The sequence below is a fragment of the Chlamydotis macqueenii genome, chromosome 3 (assembly GCF_036417535.1).
Source record: "Chlamydotis macqueenii isolate bChlMac1 chromosome 3, bChlMac1.mat, whole genome shotgun sequence".
NCBI classification, from domain to species: Eukaryota; Metazoa; Chordata; class Aves; order Otidiformes; family Otididae; genus Chlamydotis; species Chlamydotis macqueenii.
The window spans coordinates 66,298,541-66,317,226 of NC_141558.1; the positions used below are offsets into that span (position 1 = coordinate 66,298,541).

Consider the following 18,686-nt stretch of genomic DNA (forward strand, 5'->3'; position numbering starts at 1 on the left):
CTTCTGATGTTGTGGTCTGAACTTGTTGCAGCCTGATCCCACAGGTGTGCAGTTGTCACAAGTCAGTCCAAAGTCAAAGCAGCAGATGTTCTGGTTGTTTTAATGAGTTGGTGTCACACAGGGGAGTACTGGTGCACTATGCAGCACTATGGGTGTTAAACTCTGACCCCAGCACCAGAGGGACACAGGGAGCAGCATAATGCAGCTGTGGAGGGACATGAGATGTGATACACGTTCACCCCACTGGGTAGCACCCAACATACAGCTGTATTTGGATAGCCAAGAGCCTGCTTAGGGCTGACAGGCCCAGCTGGCAGTGGCAGGTGCAACCCCCTCTATGCGGACATGGAGGCTAAAAATTCCTGGAGTGGCTTGGTTACTAGGCTTTTTGTTAACAAAGAGGCGTGGGAGGAGGCTACGGCAAGTTCTGTGCCAAGGAAGTCGCTCTTTTGTGGCGCCTGCATGGGGGCCAGCAGGTTTAACAGCCAGCTCCACCTTCTCTAGACAGTGGCCTCTCCCTCCCCTAGCTTTGAGGCTGGCAGACCCATGGCAGGAGGATGCAAGACATGCTCTGTGCTGGCTAAACCTGCTCCTGGGGCAGGGTCAAGATGGCCAGGCCAGGCTGCATGCAGGGGGAGAGCGGAGGATTTAGTTGGAAAGCCCTTGTTAAGCACAGAGCACAGCTGTGGAAGACTTATCTGTGGTCATCTCGCTAAAAGCACTATGCAGCACATGCAGGCTGGGTACATGGGTACAAACATAGGGTCCTTTCTCCTCTCCCCCAGCTCCTGTTCCTCAGTCAGGGCTCCTCCTCAGAGCATCCTTCTGCCCTCCTGAGGGAAAGGCCTTGTTTTTACAGAGCCGAGCCCATCCCACTGGCGGTGAAATGCAGGTGAGGCCTCCTGGGCTGGGAACCCATCCCTTCTTCCTTCCCTCTGTGCTTGCATCAATCCCGGGGGAGGTTTGGCGGGGGAATTTTTGTGGCAGATGGCTCCACACCCCAGATCTCCCGTGCATACTCCATGATGGTCCTGTCACTGGAGAACTTCCCCGAGCACGCAATGTTCCTGATGACTTTCCTGGTCCACTCCCGGGGGTCCTGGGAAGAGGAGAGGCAATGTCAGCAGTCAGTCCCTCACCCGGCTCTATCCCGGCTTGCAGGGCCCTGGCTACGCAGAGTTGGTTGGTTTAAAGGCTGAGCATTTTGCTGCTGGAGCAGCAAAATCTGCCTCACCCTGCCCCATGCCCATGTGCTGTGGTGTCTGCAAGAAGGGCTCCGTAGGAGCACACTCATCCTAGTTCCCCCCAGTCTCCTCCCTGCACTGCGACAGCCATGGACCCCATCTCTCCCAGCTCTTACCATGAACAGCTGGTCCACTTGGCCTTGGCATTGAATGTAGGCCTCGTAGTCGGCAAACACCTTAAACCTGAAACCGAAAGCAGAGTAAGGCCTGGGTTTGCCTGCTGCGGGGTCCCAGCCTGGCAGGGCAGGGCAGCACAGACACCTTCCTGCAGGCAGGCAGGGCTTAGCCCCCCGCACAGGGAGACCCAGGCCAGCTGGGAAGGAGGCCTGGGCAAACTGGGAGCAGCCCACTGAAGGGGATGCGTGCCAGCACTTACCTGTCATGGTACATGAGCATGTTCACAACATCCCTGAAGCAACCGGGGTCGCGAGGGGAGAAAAAACCACTGCTGATCTGGTCGATAGCCTGCCGCAGCTCTGGCAGGCGGTCGTAGTACTCCCGTGCGTTGTACCTGTGCCCGGCAGAGACAGGCTGTACGTAGGGGCTGGTGCTCGCCCCTGGGGCCCAGCACACAGAGAGCAGGACATGTCTGGGGCAGGGAGTGGAGGCAAGGATGTCCTGTGGCTCCATCAGAGCACCCTGCTAGCAGCTCCAAGACCACTCCCACTGCCTGAAATACTTTGTGCCTGGGCTCACATCCCATTCATAGCTACTGAGCTCTGAGCGAGCTGCCTGGGCTGCACCCTTGATGGACCAGCCACTGACCAGCCCAGGGTGGAGGCTGCCTCCAGCCTCCTCCGCTTTTTCCTGCTCCAGATTTGCCCAGGGAGCAGAGTGTCCCTCACAGAGATCATGGCTCTCCCTGCCAGAAGTGGGACCTGTCCCCCCATCTGACAAGCCCTGGCACACATAGGGCTCTCCCCAACACCAACCCTTGGCGATCCAGAGCCTCCACGTCCTCCACCCGCATGCCGAAGATGAAGAGGTTTTCTTCGCCTGCCTCCTCAGCCATCTCTACATTGGCTCCATCCATGGTACCAATGGTGAGGGCCCCATTCACCATGAACTTCATGTTGCCGGTACCCGAGGCCTCTGTGCCGGCTGTGGAGATCTGCTGGGAGAGATCCGCTGCTGGGATCACTGCCGGGTGCAAGAGAGGTAGGAGTTAGTCCTTGGCACGCTGCAGCTCCCCATGACCTGGGCCCAGGACAGCAAAACAACCCTGGGCATCTGTTAGTGGTCCTGCTGACCTCAACCACAGCCCAAAGAGCATGGCTCTGGGGCCACAGCTGGGGTCGGGAACAGCCCTGCCACGACCCCATGCAGCTGCTGGCAATCCTGCATAAAGCTGGCTTTCTGCCCTGTGCAGAGCCCTCAGGCCCTTCCCCAGGTGACCTGCCATGACAGCCTCTCAGGCCAGCCGGTTTCTGGGCTCAGCTGGGACATGCCCAGCTCCTGAGATGTGCTTACTCAAGATCAGACATACCCTTCTCAGCCAAGGATACTCGGTAGTTCTCCAGGAAGATGACCTTGAGCTTGTCCCCGACGTAGGGATCGTTGTTGACAACCTCACCGATAGACGTGATGAGTTTGATGATCATCTTGGCCATGTGGTAGCCAGGGGCTGCCTGAGGAAGAGCAGCCCAGAAATGGTGAAGCCTTTTAAGGAGGGGAGAGCATGACAGGTGCCAGGGCGGATCCTCACCACGGGGAGAATCTGGGGCTCACCTCTGCTGTTCACATGGATCAGCAAAAACACCCTACTGGTAGTCCTGAGTCACAGGGAAAGAGTGATGGGGCCTTGCTCAATCTGATTAGTCCAATAAGAGGTTTCCTGAAGAGCCCACCAGCAGACACACGCTGGCTAACCTACAGCGGGCCCAGCAAAGCCACAGAGAGGGCACAGCACCTTCCCCCCATCCCCACTGAGCCTGGAACACACGTTACCTTTCCTCCGATCATAATGGTCCTGGGCACAAAGGTTTTGGATGGATCACTTCTGATGCCTGGAAGAGCATGACATAACACTGAAGAGAAACTGGACAGAATTTACGGTGTGCATCAGAGGTGGGCTGGAATCCCAGCCCATATCACCTGGACCCAGCAAACTGGCAGGGCCCCAAAGCCCAACCAGACATCTGCCGGAGCTGTGCTGGGTGAAAATGGGCTGCAAAGTTCTCGGAGAGCACAATGCAGAGCTCCAGTGACGCACATCCCTTCGGGAATGAGCAGGAGCCCAAAGCGTACACTGGGCAGTGGGGTTTTAACTTGCACCAGTCCTAACACCTGCAGTACAGGTGTGGGAGTTACCTGGGCACTGGGACCCAGCTGGGCTGGAGACATGGGCTGTGAGGTTTTCCTCAGAGCTCTGTATGACCCTTCAGACACTGTCTTCCCTCCTGCAGAGAAGCCCCTCGTGACAGGAGGCTCAGGAGTCCTTGGCCACCAGCTGGCATACTTTTACATGGGCACCCTGGCAGTAAGGGGCTGGGGGGACACCACTTGCCATTGACTTACGGTTGTAGAGGGTGATAGCATGCAGGCAGTTCAGCAGTTGCCGCTTGTACTCATGGATTCGCTTGACCTGAACATCGAACATGGATGAAGGGTTGATCTTGACCTTGTACTGCTCCTCCAAGTAGGCTGCAAACTTCAACTTGTTCTCCTGGTGAGAAAATCTGATGAGGAACAGGCATGGGTCCCCAGGCTTTGCGTCAGAAGTCAGCATTCGCTGCTGGGATTTTCCTGGGAGCATGGTGCCTTTAGCTTTCTTCCCCCACCATCCCACCTCCAGCGCACATTACCTGCTTGACTTTTGCCACATCCCTGATAAACGTCTCGTTATTGATGAAATCCAGTAGCTTCTTCAGCTGGCTCAGATCTGTGATAAAGCCTTCCCCAATTTTCTAAAAGAACAAACCAAGAGAGGGATGTCCCACCTGTGAGACACCTCACCCCGTCCACAACCGTGCTTCCCCAACAGAGATGCTACAGTCTCACTGGGAACTGGAAGAGGCACTCTGGCCAAGAAAAGGAACACAGGTATGGCAAGGTTACTTCCCTCTTTCAGCAGGGAGCCCAAAGGTACAGGGGAAACAGGGCACTTCCAAAAACCCAAACAAGTGTCTGTCGCTCGCTCTCTGGGAGCTTTAGAGGGAGGATGTGTGCACATGCACCAAGGCCTCCTGGCAGCCGGAGAAATGGATGGGCAGGACATAAAGATACAGTTAATTGCAGGATGTTATTCAGCTAAGGCATGTTGCAGTATGAAACAAAAAAGAATAAAAATCTGTGCTAAAGGGCTTAGAAAACAAATGAGACAGAACTGGGCTGGAGCTCCAAGGGAGCTTCTTTGTACTGGTGAAGCTGAATGCTTTTGCAGGTAAACCATGCACAGCGTGGTACTGCCTGACAGGCTGTGTGTAGGCACTGTGAGTGCAGGGAACCAGGTCCAAATTTCTGCAACTTTTTTGGCCAACTCTTCATCACTGACTTTAAAGCCCAGCCAATCTCACACCTACATGTGCAACAGGGGTGCTCCTCCCAGGCTGTCCTCACTTGCGCCCACCACGCATCAGCCTCAGGTCCAGTCAGACCACACCAAGAGGTGATGAGAAGCAAACAGATCATGCTCAGCCCTCTCACTCCAGATGCTTGCAACTCACCTCAGCAATAACGTCCGCCAGCCCCGGGTTGCACAGCAGGAGCCAGCGCCTCGGCGTAATCCCATTTGTCTTGTTCTGAAACTTCTCCGGTTCCAGCTCATAGAAATCCTTGAACCTGGAATACCAGGGAGGTCTGAGCCACCCACCATCACCCAGAGCTTCAGCTGGGCCCCCCCACTGTCTGTGCTCCTGACTCAAGGCAGTCTCTCTGGATCTCCCTGTAACAGGCGTGAACCCCTTACGCTGCCTCTCGCCCCCTTCCTCAGCCGTAACGCCAAGGGTTTCACCAGTTCTGATGGGAGATGAGGCCATCTCCCCAGCCTGCCATGCCCAGCAGGGCAACCAAAGCAGACCTCGCTGCCTGATGGCTCCAGCTGGCCCCTCCAGGCCTGCAGGCACAGCCCAGCGAGCAGAGAGGGTGTGTGCCTTGGGGGTCCCCCAACTCACACGGTGTTCTTCACAATGTCCGAGTGGATGCGGGCCACGCCGTTGACCGCGTGGGAGCCAATCACACAGAGGTGCGCCATGTTAATGCGTTTGCAGTCTCCCTCCTCGATCACCGACATCCTCCGGAGACGGTCAATGTCCCCTGGGTAGAGAGCTGCCACCCGCTGCAGACAGGCAAGGAGAAAGAGGGACATTAGCCACCCAGCCACAGGGCTTAGGAACATTCCCGTGCAAAAGGCACCCAGATCAAGAACCCCAGAGTTCCCACAGCCTGTGACCAGCCCTGTTCCTTACGTCCAGATGCATTTGGTTGAGGGCGTAAATGATCTCTAGGTGACGTGGCAGCAGCTTTTCAAACATGGAGACCGGCCAGCGCTCCAGGGCTTCAGGCAGCACAGTGTGGTTTGTGTAGGCACAGGTCCGTCTCGTGATCTCCCAGGCCTGTGTTGCAGACAGCAGGTTAACACGCGTGTGCCCAGACCAGGAGGGGAAAGGAAACCCCACCTGAGGATGGGACAGCAGCTCTTCCCCCTGCAAGGTTCAGCATGGACCTCCCAGCTCCGCTTACCTTGTCCCAATCCACTTTCTCCACATCCACCAGGATCCGCATGAGCTCTGGGATGGACAGGGCAGGGTGGGTGTCATTTAGCTGGATCGCCACCTGCAACACAGACTCGCTGGGCTCAGACCTGGCAGGGATAGGACTGGGACAGTGTGCTGCAGGTCAGCCCCAAGCCTGTTCTTATGGCACACATCCCAGAAACAGACAGAGCAGCCAGAAACAGAAGTTTTGCTCCAAACTGCAAATTTTTCCCTGGGTTAGGGTTAGGTGAACTGGGTTCACCTGTTTTCCAACCCAAATCACCAGGGTCTTTGTATACACACCCCCCACCTCGTCCTGAGCATTCTGCTCAGGCTGAAACACCCGCCAGACCCTCTCTGCCCGCAAACTCACCTTGTCTGGGAAGGTTTCAAAGCATGTTCTCACAGGGTCTCGACAGCCAAATTTGGAGGACTTAAAGCGGCGGATGATGTCCTGGAGGGTAGCAGCCACCACAAAGTACTCCTGTTTCAGCCGCAGCTCCTTGCCTTCAAAGAACTGCAAGTGGGAGGACCACAGCCATCAGTGCTGCAGCTGCCATCCCCAGCTGGCAGCCAAACTCCTGGAGATGCTTCTGTCCACGCTGATGGGCTTCCCAACAGGCCTCACAGGTTCAGCACCTCATCAGGGCAAATGCGAATGTTTCTCACGCTGCCTCTGTGGGGCAGCAGCTGTAGGAGCCAACAAGGGGCTCGGCATCCCAAACAGCTGCCTCCAGAGGGCAACAGAACCTGCCACATCCACGCTACTTCTACGGAGGAAGCTCAGCTCCCTCTCTCACTGCAAGACCCTTTGGAGGATTTCTGGACCAAGGATTTTGGACTCCATGCAACAGCCACGAGACAGCATCGCTGAACACACCAGCTACTGCCCATGCACACTACACATCACGCTGGTCTATTGTAAAACACCAGCAAGAATGAGAGGGTGGGGGTAAAGTGCAGGAGATTAACTTCTCCAGCACAGATGCTAATCCATGACTAGGCAGTGAGGGCTCTTCCCTTTTGGATCTGGTGCACACATGGCCTGGGACAGTCCCTGCAGTGAGAAATCTCTTGAACTGGGGTCGGAATGCAGCAGGGAACACAGCAGCTGTACAACATAGGCCAGACTCTCAGCTGCCATCAGTCAGCAGAGACTCTCTGGAGCCAGCAGAGCTGTGTCTGTTCACTGAGAATTACACTCCATTAAAAATCCTTAAACCAGAACAACAAACATCAGGTGGCCATGACCTTCTCGTGCTTGCAAACAAGGTGATACAACTACACGCAAGACGATCCCGAGCAGCAGGAAAGTGAGGCAAGGGAGTCACTCACGTTGTCATTTGGGTACAGGACTCTGGATATGTTTTCTGCCAGGTTTCTGTCCAACACCGCCTCGATGTAGTCACCCACGTTGACTGCAGCGAGAGAGAAATACACACAGCACTGCAGCAGCTGTAGAGATTCAGGCAGCGCCCCCTCCAGCCCTGAAGGGCTTTCCCTCTTCTCTCACAGAGAGATTCGTAACAGGAACGTTCAGGCTGGTATTAATGAAATACGCATGGGAATGTACATGTGTGAAAGGCACCAGAGAGACAGGAGGAAGTAGGATAAGAGAAAGGCACATCCCCATGTGGTTTTTCCAGACACACATATCAGGAAGGACAGACAGAAACTGAAGACAGATAGCAGCCAGAGAAGGCAAAAAAAGGAAGCAAGTAACCGGACATCTCGCTTAAGGACTAGGGAGAAATGGGGCAGGGCAAAGGAGCACAAAGACTGCAACCACACTCAGCTGAAGAGTACAAAAGGCTCATCTGAAACCCAGCTCGCAGCTGCCAATTAATAATTGAGGAGACATTACGAGGACTCGAGAGCCATCACCCCTTGTCCCACACAAGTTCTTCTGGCAGGGCTGCTTGGACACACACCTCTCTGCGCTCGCCAGTAGGGAAGAATGAATCAAACCAGCCTGGCCTAAAGCCTTCCCCTTCTGTAACAGCCTAGCACTGACATTTGTTGTGTTAGTTGCCCTGTGTCTGCTCTTCAGCCTGAAAAAACGCCCCAGAGAGGTCCCACATAGACCCGAAGGAAACCAGCAGTCAGGTGGTCTGTGCTGCTCTTTTCCTTCAGCATGAAGGAACAATGCTCCACAGAAAGGACCCTCCATGGCAAGTGTGGGTTTGCAGCTGATTTGGTGATGTGGGCAAAGCAGAGGCAGGTGGTCTGTCCCTTCAGAAAGGCACAGGGTGGGTTTTGAGAGCATGATAAGCATGAAGGCAGGAAGGCAGACAGATGGGTGTCCTGGTGCACGAAGGCTTGGAAGTGGTAGGAGGTAGCGTGATCCATGGATGTGCACACAGTGCTGTGTTTTGGAGGTGGCCAGGAGGACAAAGCAGGCCAGATGGGGAGTGCTGTGCTAGGTGCTATGCACACGCGAATAACCATGTCCCAGCCTGGCCAGAAGAGCAGCAGTGGAGGGACAGCACTTACACTCTTGGAGGTTAAAGTCATTGGGCGCTTTTGCAGACCACAGCCTCATGGTGTTCACAGTGTTGTTCTTGTATCCTGGCACGGGTGTGTCATAAGGCATAGCAAGGACAACCTGCAAAACAACAGTATTCCCCTCTGATTAGCAGCATGGTGGCCTCAGGGAAGGTGGGAAAGAGCCTGAAACCTCTACAGGAAGAATCCAGAGGACACAGACAACTCTTGGGTATGGTAAGGATCTCACCTCACTAAAACACAGGTGCTGAGCTTCACAGACTTCCCTGCTATCACGGGCACTTCCAGCACCCACTGGCAAAGCATTAATAGGAGAAGTAGAGCTGTCTGGAGCTTTACTGATAAAGTGGAGTTACAAGCCCACCAACGAAATGTAAAAGAGAGGTGTAAGCAACCTTCTGACCTCCCTATACCAACTGGTGTACCTATTAGTTGTTCACCAGAGCACTGCAAGCATCCTTAGCTGCAATTCTGCAATTCTGTCTCTGCTGGGGCAGGGCCAGGGTAGCTGGGACCTTTGTGTTTCCTTCTGGGATAAACTTCACAGCCTGAATCCTGCAGCCTGCCAGGACCAAATCTGACCACCACAGCACCATTCCCAGAGCAATTCACTCAATGGTCAAGATTCATAGAAACATAGAATGGTTAGGGTTGGAAGGGACCTTCAAAGGTCATCTAGTTCAACCCCCCTGCAAGGAGCAGGGACATCTCCAACCAGATCAGGTTGCCCAGAGCCTCATCCAACCTGGCCTTGAACGTTTTCAGTGAAGAGGCATCCACCACCTCTCTGAGCAACCTGTTCCAGTGTTCTACAACCCTCAGTGTAAAAAATTTTTTCCTAATATCTAAGTTCATGGAACCTGTCTGGGAAAATCCACTCAGATCTCCAGCACCCAAACAGAACATGAGTGCAAAACTATCTGTGCAGTCTACAGCTGACGCTGAGGTGTCAGGATGCTGCACTCACGGCTACAGGGAGTAACACTGGGGCTCACACCTCAGCTTACGCTAGCCAGGCAAGGCATGGGTGTGCTTCCAAGCTTGTGCGCTCCAGCTCACAGCCGCACCAACATCTGCACCCCTCCATGCGGATGCATCAGGGCAGAGCAAGGCCCTGATCCTGCAGCACAGAGCCTGGGCCGCCTCTCTGACACTGGCAAAAGGAGCCAGCATCCTCCTGAGCAAGTCAGCGCGTACCGGCATGGCAGCCCAGCGGCCAGGGGCTGTCCCCACACAAAGATGTGAGAGGCAGCAGAGAACTGAAGGAGCTGTGCTCACAGGGCAGGGAAAACCCAGGCAGATCAGCACGTTGGCTCTGAACAGCCTCTTCGTGCTGGCGTCAGCAATACCTCCCCTCTGGGGAAAACCAGCAAGGGCTCAGGCTCTGAAAGCTGCTACTACCAGCTCCGAAGATGGAAGCAGGCAAAAAGCTTGCCCTGCCTGAGCCACGGGACTGGGGCACGCATCACATGTACTGAGCGATGCTATATTTGGAGATTGCATCTTCAGCTTTTTTGAGCCTTTCCAACTTGTTCTTTTAACGGCACTATCTAAAAATTCACCTCCTGGTAGGACGCAGTGTTTCCACTGCACTGCTTGGGATCCCTGAAACCCCGGACTGCCACCGGGGTCAGAAGAGAAGCCCATTGAAAAGCAATGGCACTCGGTCCCCGGGTGGATGTCTGCTTCCCCAGACAGCTCTGTTCACAGGGCTGGGGTGTTGAACCCCTGCACTGTGGGTGTCCTGGGAACAGCCTGGGCCACTGCACAGCCTTTGAGAACCAGGGTCCCTGGAAAAGGACCTGGTTTATTTCTCCTCTGAGTGGGCTCAGGTGATTCTGCAACTGAGCTTCAGTTTTTGGTGCTGAAGAGAATGCCTTGGCTTTATGACTGTGTGCTCCTCAGATGGACAGAGCTGGCTCACCAGGCTGAGAGACCCTTCAACATCATGGGAACAAGGCTGGGTCATGTCCCTGAATCCCAGAGAAATTCCTTCCTCCATCCTGGGCAGTGCTTAGACAGGAGAGGCTGAAACATGTTCAATCCTTTTAATAAATCTGTGCCTCTTTAAAGCTTGCCTTCCTCAGCTGTCAGACTGGAATGCATTTACGATGCAGCAGCTTGTGCTCTGAGCAGGCACGTGCTCCTGAAGCACAGCGTTACCTCCCCAGCTGTGGGAGGCTGAAGAAGGGTTTGCTCTCCACGATGCTACAAAACAAGGCCTCCAGACAGACCGGAGACTTGAAACCATGCCGCCAGCCTCCCCTGACAGCACTCCACCCATCAGGCAGGTCTGGGAAAGAGGAACTCACTCTGCTCACGGGAGTTAAACACCCACAGGATTGCTCTGTGGCCACCCCACGAGACAAATCTCCACCCACAGCAGCAGTGCCAGAACCATCCCCAAAACCACTGGGTTTGAGTGAGTGGCAGCCAGGAGCAGCATGGAAGGCACCTAGCACAGCTGCCAGGGATACAGTCCTCCTCCGACCTACATCCATGCAAGACTGTGGGGCTTCACAATGGAGATCAGTAGAGAAGGAGGCCTCAGCTGATCTGAAGTTACAACTGTGACTGAGTATCATCCCTCTTTTTCCCCAAATCCTGCTGCTGCTGTAGAGTCTCCCCCTGCACACTACCCTGGCCCGCCCTCCCCGAGTTCAGCACGGAGAGAAATGTTGGTACCTGGGTGTCAACCCACTTCACACCCTCGGGGGTGTGATCCACACGGCCGTAGAAGTGCACGGGGAGCATGTACTCTGGGCGAGCTTTCTCCCAGGGGTTGCCGTAGCGCAGCCAGTCATCGGCCTCCTCCACCTGCAAGAGGTAAATGGGGTTCAAGTGATGGCTTGTGCCTCCAAGCGAAGGCTAAACCAGGCTCTCCAAAGCGAGGCCAGCTTAAAAGCAAAGCTTTAGTAAGCTGGCTTTAAAAATGGATAGGCAGAGGCCTCTAGAGGACAGCTGGGCTCTTCGAAACAAGGATGACTACATCCCAGCTGGTATAAATAAATCAGCCTCTATGGGCTTTGCAGAGCTGTACAGGTTTAAACCATCCAAACTGCACAGACCCCTGTGCTCACTCTGTCCCAAGGGCTTTACATCCAGTTTGACCATGATAGTGGGACTCTGTGGGATGTGGTTCCCTAGAAGCACATCGCTGCTCTTCCTGGCCACAAACTGCCCCCTGTAACCCAGGTTTTGCTGACCGCTCTGCCCTCACCCAGAGAGGACTTCTCCCCTCTTCTCATAATAGCACCAACAGGACTGAAGTTAAGACAGCCACAACCCAGTATCACCACCACCCCTGTTCTTTTTTAAGTTACATTAAGCCAATGACAGTGGATGCTTTTTTCCCCTCGTTTTCACATTTATAGGGCCTCGCACTGCTGCTTCTTTGTGGCGAAGGAGGAAAAAAACAACCTCAAACCTCTCACCCTTCCTGACTTATGGAGAGCTATTTTAAGGGTAAAAAAGGTCCTTTATGCCCAGAAGCAAGGCAAGTCTCTTAATGGAAACCATTTCCACACATGCACTGGGGAAAACTGCCAGCTGGGGCAGTTTTTAGGTTATTTTCACTTGCAAAGTGCTATGATCATTAATGCTACAGGAGGGTCCCTGTCTAAGCCCCCACTGCCAATCTCCGAGCGAACCTGCAGGAGCAGCAGCACCCCAAGGCCCTTGCACATGTTCCATTCATCCTCTACCCAGGCATCTTCATTCGGTGTGTAGGCCCATCCCCATCCTTGCCCGCTCACTGCCAGGCTGGATGGGACTCTCGGGTTGTTGCAGCTGTGCTGTGGAGCCCCGGGCAGGGAGACCTCTGGTCCCAGCCGTGACCCGTGGGCTCAGCTCCAATGCCATCTTGCCAGCAGGGATGAGCTTGCACATATCACAGGTGCACCCCACCACCCTCACCATTTCTTTTTCCTCAGGCAGTCAGAGCCCTAGGGTTAGCACAAGCAGTAGGAAACGACAGCCCAGCTGGCACCAGGCGATGGGCTCAAACACCCGGTTTACCAACAGCCCAAGGCATTGCAGGGCTCTTTGTGGGGCCAGGCCTTGTCCACAGGCAGAGGCAGCCACCGCAGCATGAAACAGAAGGAGAAAGGGCGACTTGAGTGTGCCAATGTACCTGCCAGCCATCGACAATCTTCTGATTGAAGATACCAAACTCATAGCGGATCCCGTAACCATATGCCGCCAGCCCCAGCGTGGCCATGGAGTCCAGGAAGCAAGCTGAAAGAGCAAAGCATGGTCATGCTGCAAGTACATAGAATCATAGAATGGTTTGGGTTGGAAGGGACCTTTAAAGGTCACCTAGTCCAACCCCCCTGCAAGGAGCAGGGACATTTCCAACCAGATCAGAGCCTCATCCAACCTGGCCTTGAATGTTTTCAGGGATGGGGCATCCACCACCTCTCTGGGCAACCTGCTCCAGTGTTCCACCACTCTCACTGTAAAAAATTTCTTCCTTATATCCAGTCTGAATCTACCTCCCTCTATTTCAAAACCATTATCCCTTGTCCTATCATAACAGGCTCTCCTGAAGAGTTTCTCCCCATCTTTCCTGTAGGCCCCCTTTAGGTACTTGAAGGCTGCTATAAGGTCTCCCCGGAGCCTTCTCTTCTCCAGACTGAACAGCCCCAACTCTCTCAGCCTGTCCTCATAGGAGAGGTGCTCCAGCCCTCTGATCATCTTCATGGCCCTCCTCTGGACCCTCTCCAAGAGGTCCATGTCCTTCTTATGCTGGGGAATCACCTCTCGTTCACTAGACCTGCTACAGCATACTATGCACGAGGGCGTGGAGCTGCCACAGCCAGTGCTGCTGGAAACATTTATTACCCAGAGGAAATCTGTGTGCAGAAGGGACAGAGGGGACAGCCTGCAGCAGGACCCTATGCACCTCCTGCTGAGCCACCATGAACACCCCAAAGTTGTTGGTGATAAGGACAGGTGACCAAAAATCCAAATCCAACCTTGTCACAGTAAGAGCTCTTCTACACTTGCCTGAGATGCCCACACTTTGCTATAAGCCAGCCTGCCTGGTAAAACAGGGCCTCTGACCCCGACTCACTGCTCCACCAGCTACTTCGCATGGAGCATCATGTTCAAAGCAAACCCGTCCAGCCCTCAGTCCGGGGCAGCTCTGCTAGAGATTGGCCCTGGCATTTCCTCCGCATCAGGGAGCTCTCGTCTCCAGCAGTCCCGTGGGACAGGCAGACTGAAATAGCAGCCAGCAGTCTGCCTACGTGAAAAGTCTTTCCACTCTGAAAAGTGAGAGATTTCACAGGGAGGTGAGAAGAAAAGCTCCAGACAGCCTCTTTCAGCTGCAGCCCCGTCTGCTGTGCTGCTGACTACACAACTGCATCTCCCGGCTGCTCTCACTGGGGAGGGGGCTCGTGGCCAGGCAGGAGCAGGCAGGAGGGCACTGCACTGCTGAAGGGCTGTGGGGCGGATGTGGGCTGAGGTCTGCATGCCGTCCCGCTGCAGTACAGGCAATGAGGATGCGACAATCTCCAGACAGGCCACCCTCAGTCCCCGTGCGCTCTGCACAAGGAGGGGGCTCCCCTCTCCCCACATTACCTGCCAGGCGGCCCAGGCCTCCATTTCCCAGCCCAGCGTCTTCTTCAATTTCTTCCAGCTCCTCCAAGTCCAGACCCAGCTATTGAGGACAGAGCCACAGCAGAGCACGTCAGCACTCGAAGCCCATGCCCCGGGGCTGCTCTCCAAGGAGGGAAAACATAGATCCCAAAACAACCCACATCACGGGAAACTAAACTCGTGGAGGTCTCTGCATGCCCCCACCCTCCCCACCCCACAAAACATTGCACCAGCCTCTGGTCCCCAGGCAGTAAAATTAATTGGAAAACAATTTAGCCCATGATCAAACATCACTTTCCCATGAACTAGGTTTCCTTAGAGACTTCAAACAAAACACTCATCTCCTGGCAGACCCTCATGCCAGGAGGGCCTTCCACCAAACTCGCTGCTGGAGACAGGAGGGCAAACGGTGAAGCTGGCACGCAAGAGACTGCCAAATCCTGCCGGGGTACATGCGCTGCCCCTCTGCTTACACCCACCAGGTCCTTGAGGAAGGGCACGGCCACACTGGCAGCGGGTTACTGCAGCGTTCGCCATTACGCTCCATGCCTTCCCGCATCCTGCCCAGCCTGACGCTGAGCTCCTTGGCGGGAGTCCATGGCCAGAAGCAGTTGTCTCCTCTGCTGCATCTCTCGGGCCATTTGTCCTCTGGCCCGGGGGCTGCTGCTGGCTGAAGGCTAAGCGTGCCAGCAGCAAGGACTCTCCAGGAGTCAAGAGATGCTGCCTCTCGGAGGGCAGCAGCATCTCACCTTTGGGCCAGGGGGGACAGCAGGGAGCCAGGCCGACATCATGGCTGCTCCCCGAACCGCTCTCCCAGCGCTTCAGCGGTCTGCAACCACAAGCTGGGAAAGCTTATGCGCAGTGTGACGGAGTCACAAAAAACAGGGCCAGTTCTCGAAGTGACAGAGCCACGCGAGATACGAGACCTCCTGTCCCAGCTGGCCACTGGCCATGACGAGCTCCACATGTCAGAGGCTACAGGAAAGGAAGTCTCGGCTCGCACATTGGGCCAAATCAGCACGTGGAAAATACCTTGCAAAGGGATTTGAGGATCCTTCCTGAAAAAAACCCAGCCTGCTCTGCGAGGCACAATACCTCAGAGAGGAAACGTGTCAGGTCCCTCCCTGAAATCCCTTCCCGTCCCTTGGCAGGGAAAGTGCTGGCCAGGACGTTTCAACAGCAATTGCAGTGCCTCATTTTGTCAGACAGCAACAGACCCCAACTTCTGTTAGAATGGGTAACATGGATCAATCCGGGGTCAGGGAGGGCAAAGGGGAAGGGGGAAAATAAAGCTTTTGGGTGAGGAAGCCTGAAAACTCATACTCTGTCAAAAAGGTCGCTGTCCTGCTGCAGAGGTGGCTGCAAGCCTAAGAAACCATGGCCTTGCATTTGTGATTGCCTTGGTGGCACTCAGCTGTTTTTTTCCAGTTTGAACTCATGCAATGACATTTTAATTCAAGCAAACGATTTCCCCCTTTATTCCCTCCCAGTGATTCACCTGTATCTGGCAGCACTGCTGCGGTGCCTTGTGTACCTGCATGTATGAACTGTGAGTTGGTGTTTTGGTGCTCCAGTTTCCCCTTCCGGCCCCGCTTCCCCCATTAGACACATCTCCCATGATGAGCCATCATCTCTCCTAGCTATTTGGAAAAAAAAGCTATTTGCAGCCTGGGACTCCCCAGTCTTTTGGGATACTGAGTGTTGCTTTCTGTTTACTCTTCTGGATTTTCCCAGCCACTACAGGAAAACGGTGGTTTGAGAAAACCATACTCCATATCTCACAGAACCCCCAAGTCCCCCCATGGTCTTCTCTAGGGGATGAAAAACACTAATGAAGAGCCAAGGCTTGCTTGTTTTGTCAAAATAACACATGCTTCGGAGGAAGTCCTGAGAAATAAAGATACCCAGCCCTCTGCGTGGAAAAGTTTGGCCAGTTTCTCAGGGGAATCCCGGCACCCTCAAGACTTCACCTGGTAAATAGCTTCGTCGCAGGCGTTCTGCAGGCCCAGGTTCACCATGGTGTTCTGCAGAGTGCGGCCCATGTAGAACTCCAGGGACAGGTAGTAAATGCGCTGGGGAGGCAAAGCAAGATGCTTACACACAGCACAGCACTTTGCTTTCACCAAAATCACTTAAAATTAAGAGCAGACCCAAGCAGTTCCAGAGTAGGAACATCTTCCCAAACCAGCTCTTGGCGCCTGCCCCTGAACACCACGCACCACAGTTTGTTTGTCTGAAGGATCTCACGTGGGACGCCAGCCAAACCCTCCGCTGCGTGTCTCCCTGCCAACAGCCTTCTATAGAAAAAATCTCGTTGCCTGTTAAGTGTTTCCCTAATTAACTTGGGGCAAGAATTATCTAGGATGCTGAACGGTGTATTTATACACTGTGACGCTTATGCTGGGCTTTTAAAGTTTTCCCCACGCTGAACCGGAGCTGATCTAGAGCCCGCTGAAAGCCAGAGCAAGCCTCTCGCCCCGTGCACCCCAGCCGGGCTCGGGGCCAGGCCCCCTTCCCGCTAGTGATTTTCCAGCGCCCCTTTCACACAGGTCCCTCCTGTCCCCCCCCCCGCAGCGAGTTTTCACGCACACACGTCACCCCGCTGAACAAATAAACTGTCCCACGGGTGGCAGAGTTCCCGGCACCACCGGGCAAGACAGGCTGCTCTGCAGCGACCTTCCAAGCTTCACAGAGGCTGCGCCTGTGCCGCGAATGCTAACGAAAGCCTGTTTGTCGGATGAGAAGCAGGCTGTGCAAACTTTTGCCCTCGCTCAGATTTATCGCTATCGGTATTTTTATAAATAAACAGGAATTTTTAAACAGAGCAACAGCCTGACTAAATCATGCGTCCCCTTGCATCTCTTTCCTTTGTGGCTGGGATCCTTCCCCGCTTATCAGCGGGATTACCAGAGCTCTGCCACCTCTGCTCGGAGTCTGAAAGGGTTTGTCTGTTCCTCGGGGCTCAGTGGAAAGACCGAAAACATTGCACAGTTGCAGAAATTGCTCCTTTCAGCCTCCCGCAGGGACGTGTTTCTGGTGGGAATCTAAGCGCAGGGGACAGTAAGCAAAACCACTGCAAGCTCCTCTTAGCCTTGATGGGATCCGCACAATCCCTTCTGTCGGTGCAGCAATACGGATCAGAGCGCATTTGTTTGAGTAAGGATAAAAGGGAGAGCTCAACACACCGGTGTAACTCCCAGCCTGTGTGCAGCCATGCCGGCGTGAAAGTGCAGTTTGTTTCTTGTGTCAAGGCAATATTCACAACCCCAAGAAAAGAGCTGAGGCGAGGAGGCAGCTGCCTGAGTGCTAGGAAGGTACGTGCCTTCTCCAGTACACACCTGCCCTCTGGGGCTCTCCAGCCAAGTCCTGGATTGGGTCTTAATTCAAAAGGATTAAGGCTGAATCCTGCAGCCCCAAACACCTTCAGCATCGTCGACCTGACTCGACACGTGGGGAGGAGAGGAGGGCATAGGCTGAGTTCCCCAGGAACCCAGCTCTCCAGGGTTTGGTGACCTGGGAGAGCTCATCTGGTTGCACGAGACCAGAAACTCCTCTCCAGCCTTGAAGCCGAGCATCCTGTGGGTTCTGTAGGAGTGAAGCCAGAACACAGCTGTGCCGAGGCATGTGCTGAGCCATGGAGGTGATGAGGCCCACAGGGGACACCACCGTGGTGGTGCAAGTGCAGGACTTGGCTGTGGAGAAGTGTGCAGAGGAGCTGGCAGCAGCAAGGCTTGTGTGAGGACACACTCACAGGGGGATCACAGGAGACACGGCTGCAACGAGGTACAGGGGGTCGCAGTTGTGGGGACGCCCGAGGGGGCAGACGGCTGCAACAAGGCTCGTTGCTCATCAGGACAGGCCTGCAAAGAAGCTTGCGGGGACACGGCCGCAGCAAACTTGCATGATGCAGTGCCCACGGGGACGCAGCCACGGCAAGATGTGTGTGCGGGACACGGCTGGGGCAAGACGCAGCCACGGTGAGGTGCACGCAACGGAGACGGCCACGGCAATGCTCACGGTGAGGTGTGTGAGGGCCTCGGCCACGGTAAGGTGCACACGAGGGACACGGCCGCGGCGATGTCCGTGGAGACACGGCCACAGCAGGGTGCACACGACGGGCACGGCCGTGGCAGCGCCCATGGGGACGAAGCCGCGGTGAGGTGCGGGAAGGGCAGGGCCGCGGCGACGCCCAAGGGGCCACGTCCGCGGCGACACCAGGAGGGGGACGCGGAGACACCCGCGGGGCCGGCGGGGGTCTCACCTTGGGGTCCCGCTCGTAGTAGTGCTGCTGGGTGCGGATCCAGCGCCCCACCAGGTGGTCGCGCACGGTGTGGGCCAGCGCGAAGAAGTAATCGCGGGGGGTGGCGACGTTGCGGTCCTTGACCAGGGTGAAGTGGAGGTGCCGATTGAAGCTCTTCCGCACCTCCGCCACGTCCCCCAGCCCCGCGATCCCCCGCACGCTGATCTGCTTCCGCCGCTCCCCATCGCTCAGCGGCACCGCCATCCCCCCAGCGCCGCCCGGCCGCTGCTGCCGCCGCCGCTGCCGCTTCTGGCTCTGCCGCAGCCGGACCCGGACCTGGAGCCGCCGCGCCTGCGCCTCCGCCGCCCGCCAACGAGGCGGGGTCCCGCACGGCCCGGCCCC

At 55.4% G+C, this 18,686-nt stretch overlaps 1 protein-coding gene across 1 annotated transcript; it reads right to left on the bottom strand.

Moving 5' to 3' along the window:
* Nucleotides 1-81: 81 nt before the first annotated feature.
* Nucleotides 82-18,585, bottom strand: PYGB (glycogen phosphorylase B). Its single transcript, XM_086745137.1, has 20 exons — nucleotides 18,306-18,585; nucleotides 16,015-16,116; nucleotides 14,027-14,105; nucleotides 12,576-12,679; nucleotides 11,129-11,260; nucleotides 8,432-8,543; nucleotides 7,274-7,356; nucleotides 6,312-6,455; nucleotides 5,925-6,017; nucleotides 5,651-5,797; nucleotides 5,357-5,520; nucleotides 4,910-5,024; nucleotides 4,049-4,150; nucleotides 3,762-3,909; nucleotides 3,192-3,250; nucleotides 2,731-2,872; nucleotides 2,177-2,384; nucleotides 1,621-1,755; nucleotides 1,361-1,427; nucleotides 82-1,099 (listed from the first exon to the last, which is right to left on the bottom strand). The coding sequence occupies exons 1-20, from the start codon at nucleotides 18,546-18,548 to the stop codon at nucleotides 947-949; spliced, it is 2,532 nt and encodes an 843-aa protein (XP_086601263.1). The 5' UTR covers nucleotides 18,549-18,585; the 3' UTR covers nucleotides 82-946.
* Between the last annotated feature and the right edge of the window lie 101 nt (nucleotides 18,586-18,686).

Bases quoted from the DNA above. Each gene is read 5' to 3' on its own strand.
- PYGB (XM_086745137.1), bottom strand. From the start codon at position 18,548: ATGGCGGTGCCGCTGAGCGATGGGGAGCGGCGGAAGCAGATCAGCGTG. The intron at 6,018-6,311 runs GTGAGTTTGCGG...TCTGTGTTGCAG, and splicing joins TTGAAACCTTCCCAGACAAG to GTGGCGATCCAGCTAAATGA. The intron at 4,151-4,909 runs GTGAGTTGCAAG...TTGTTCTTTTAG, and splicing joins TGGCGGACGTTATTGCTGAG to AAAATTGGGGAAGGCTTTAT.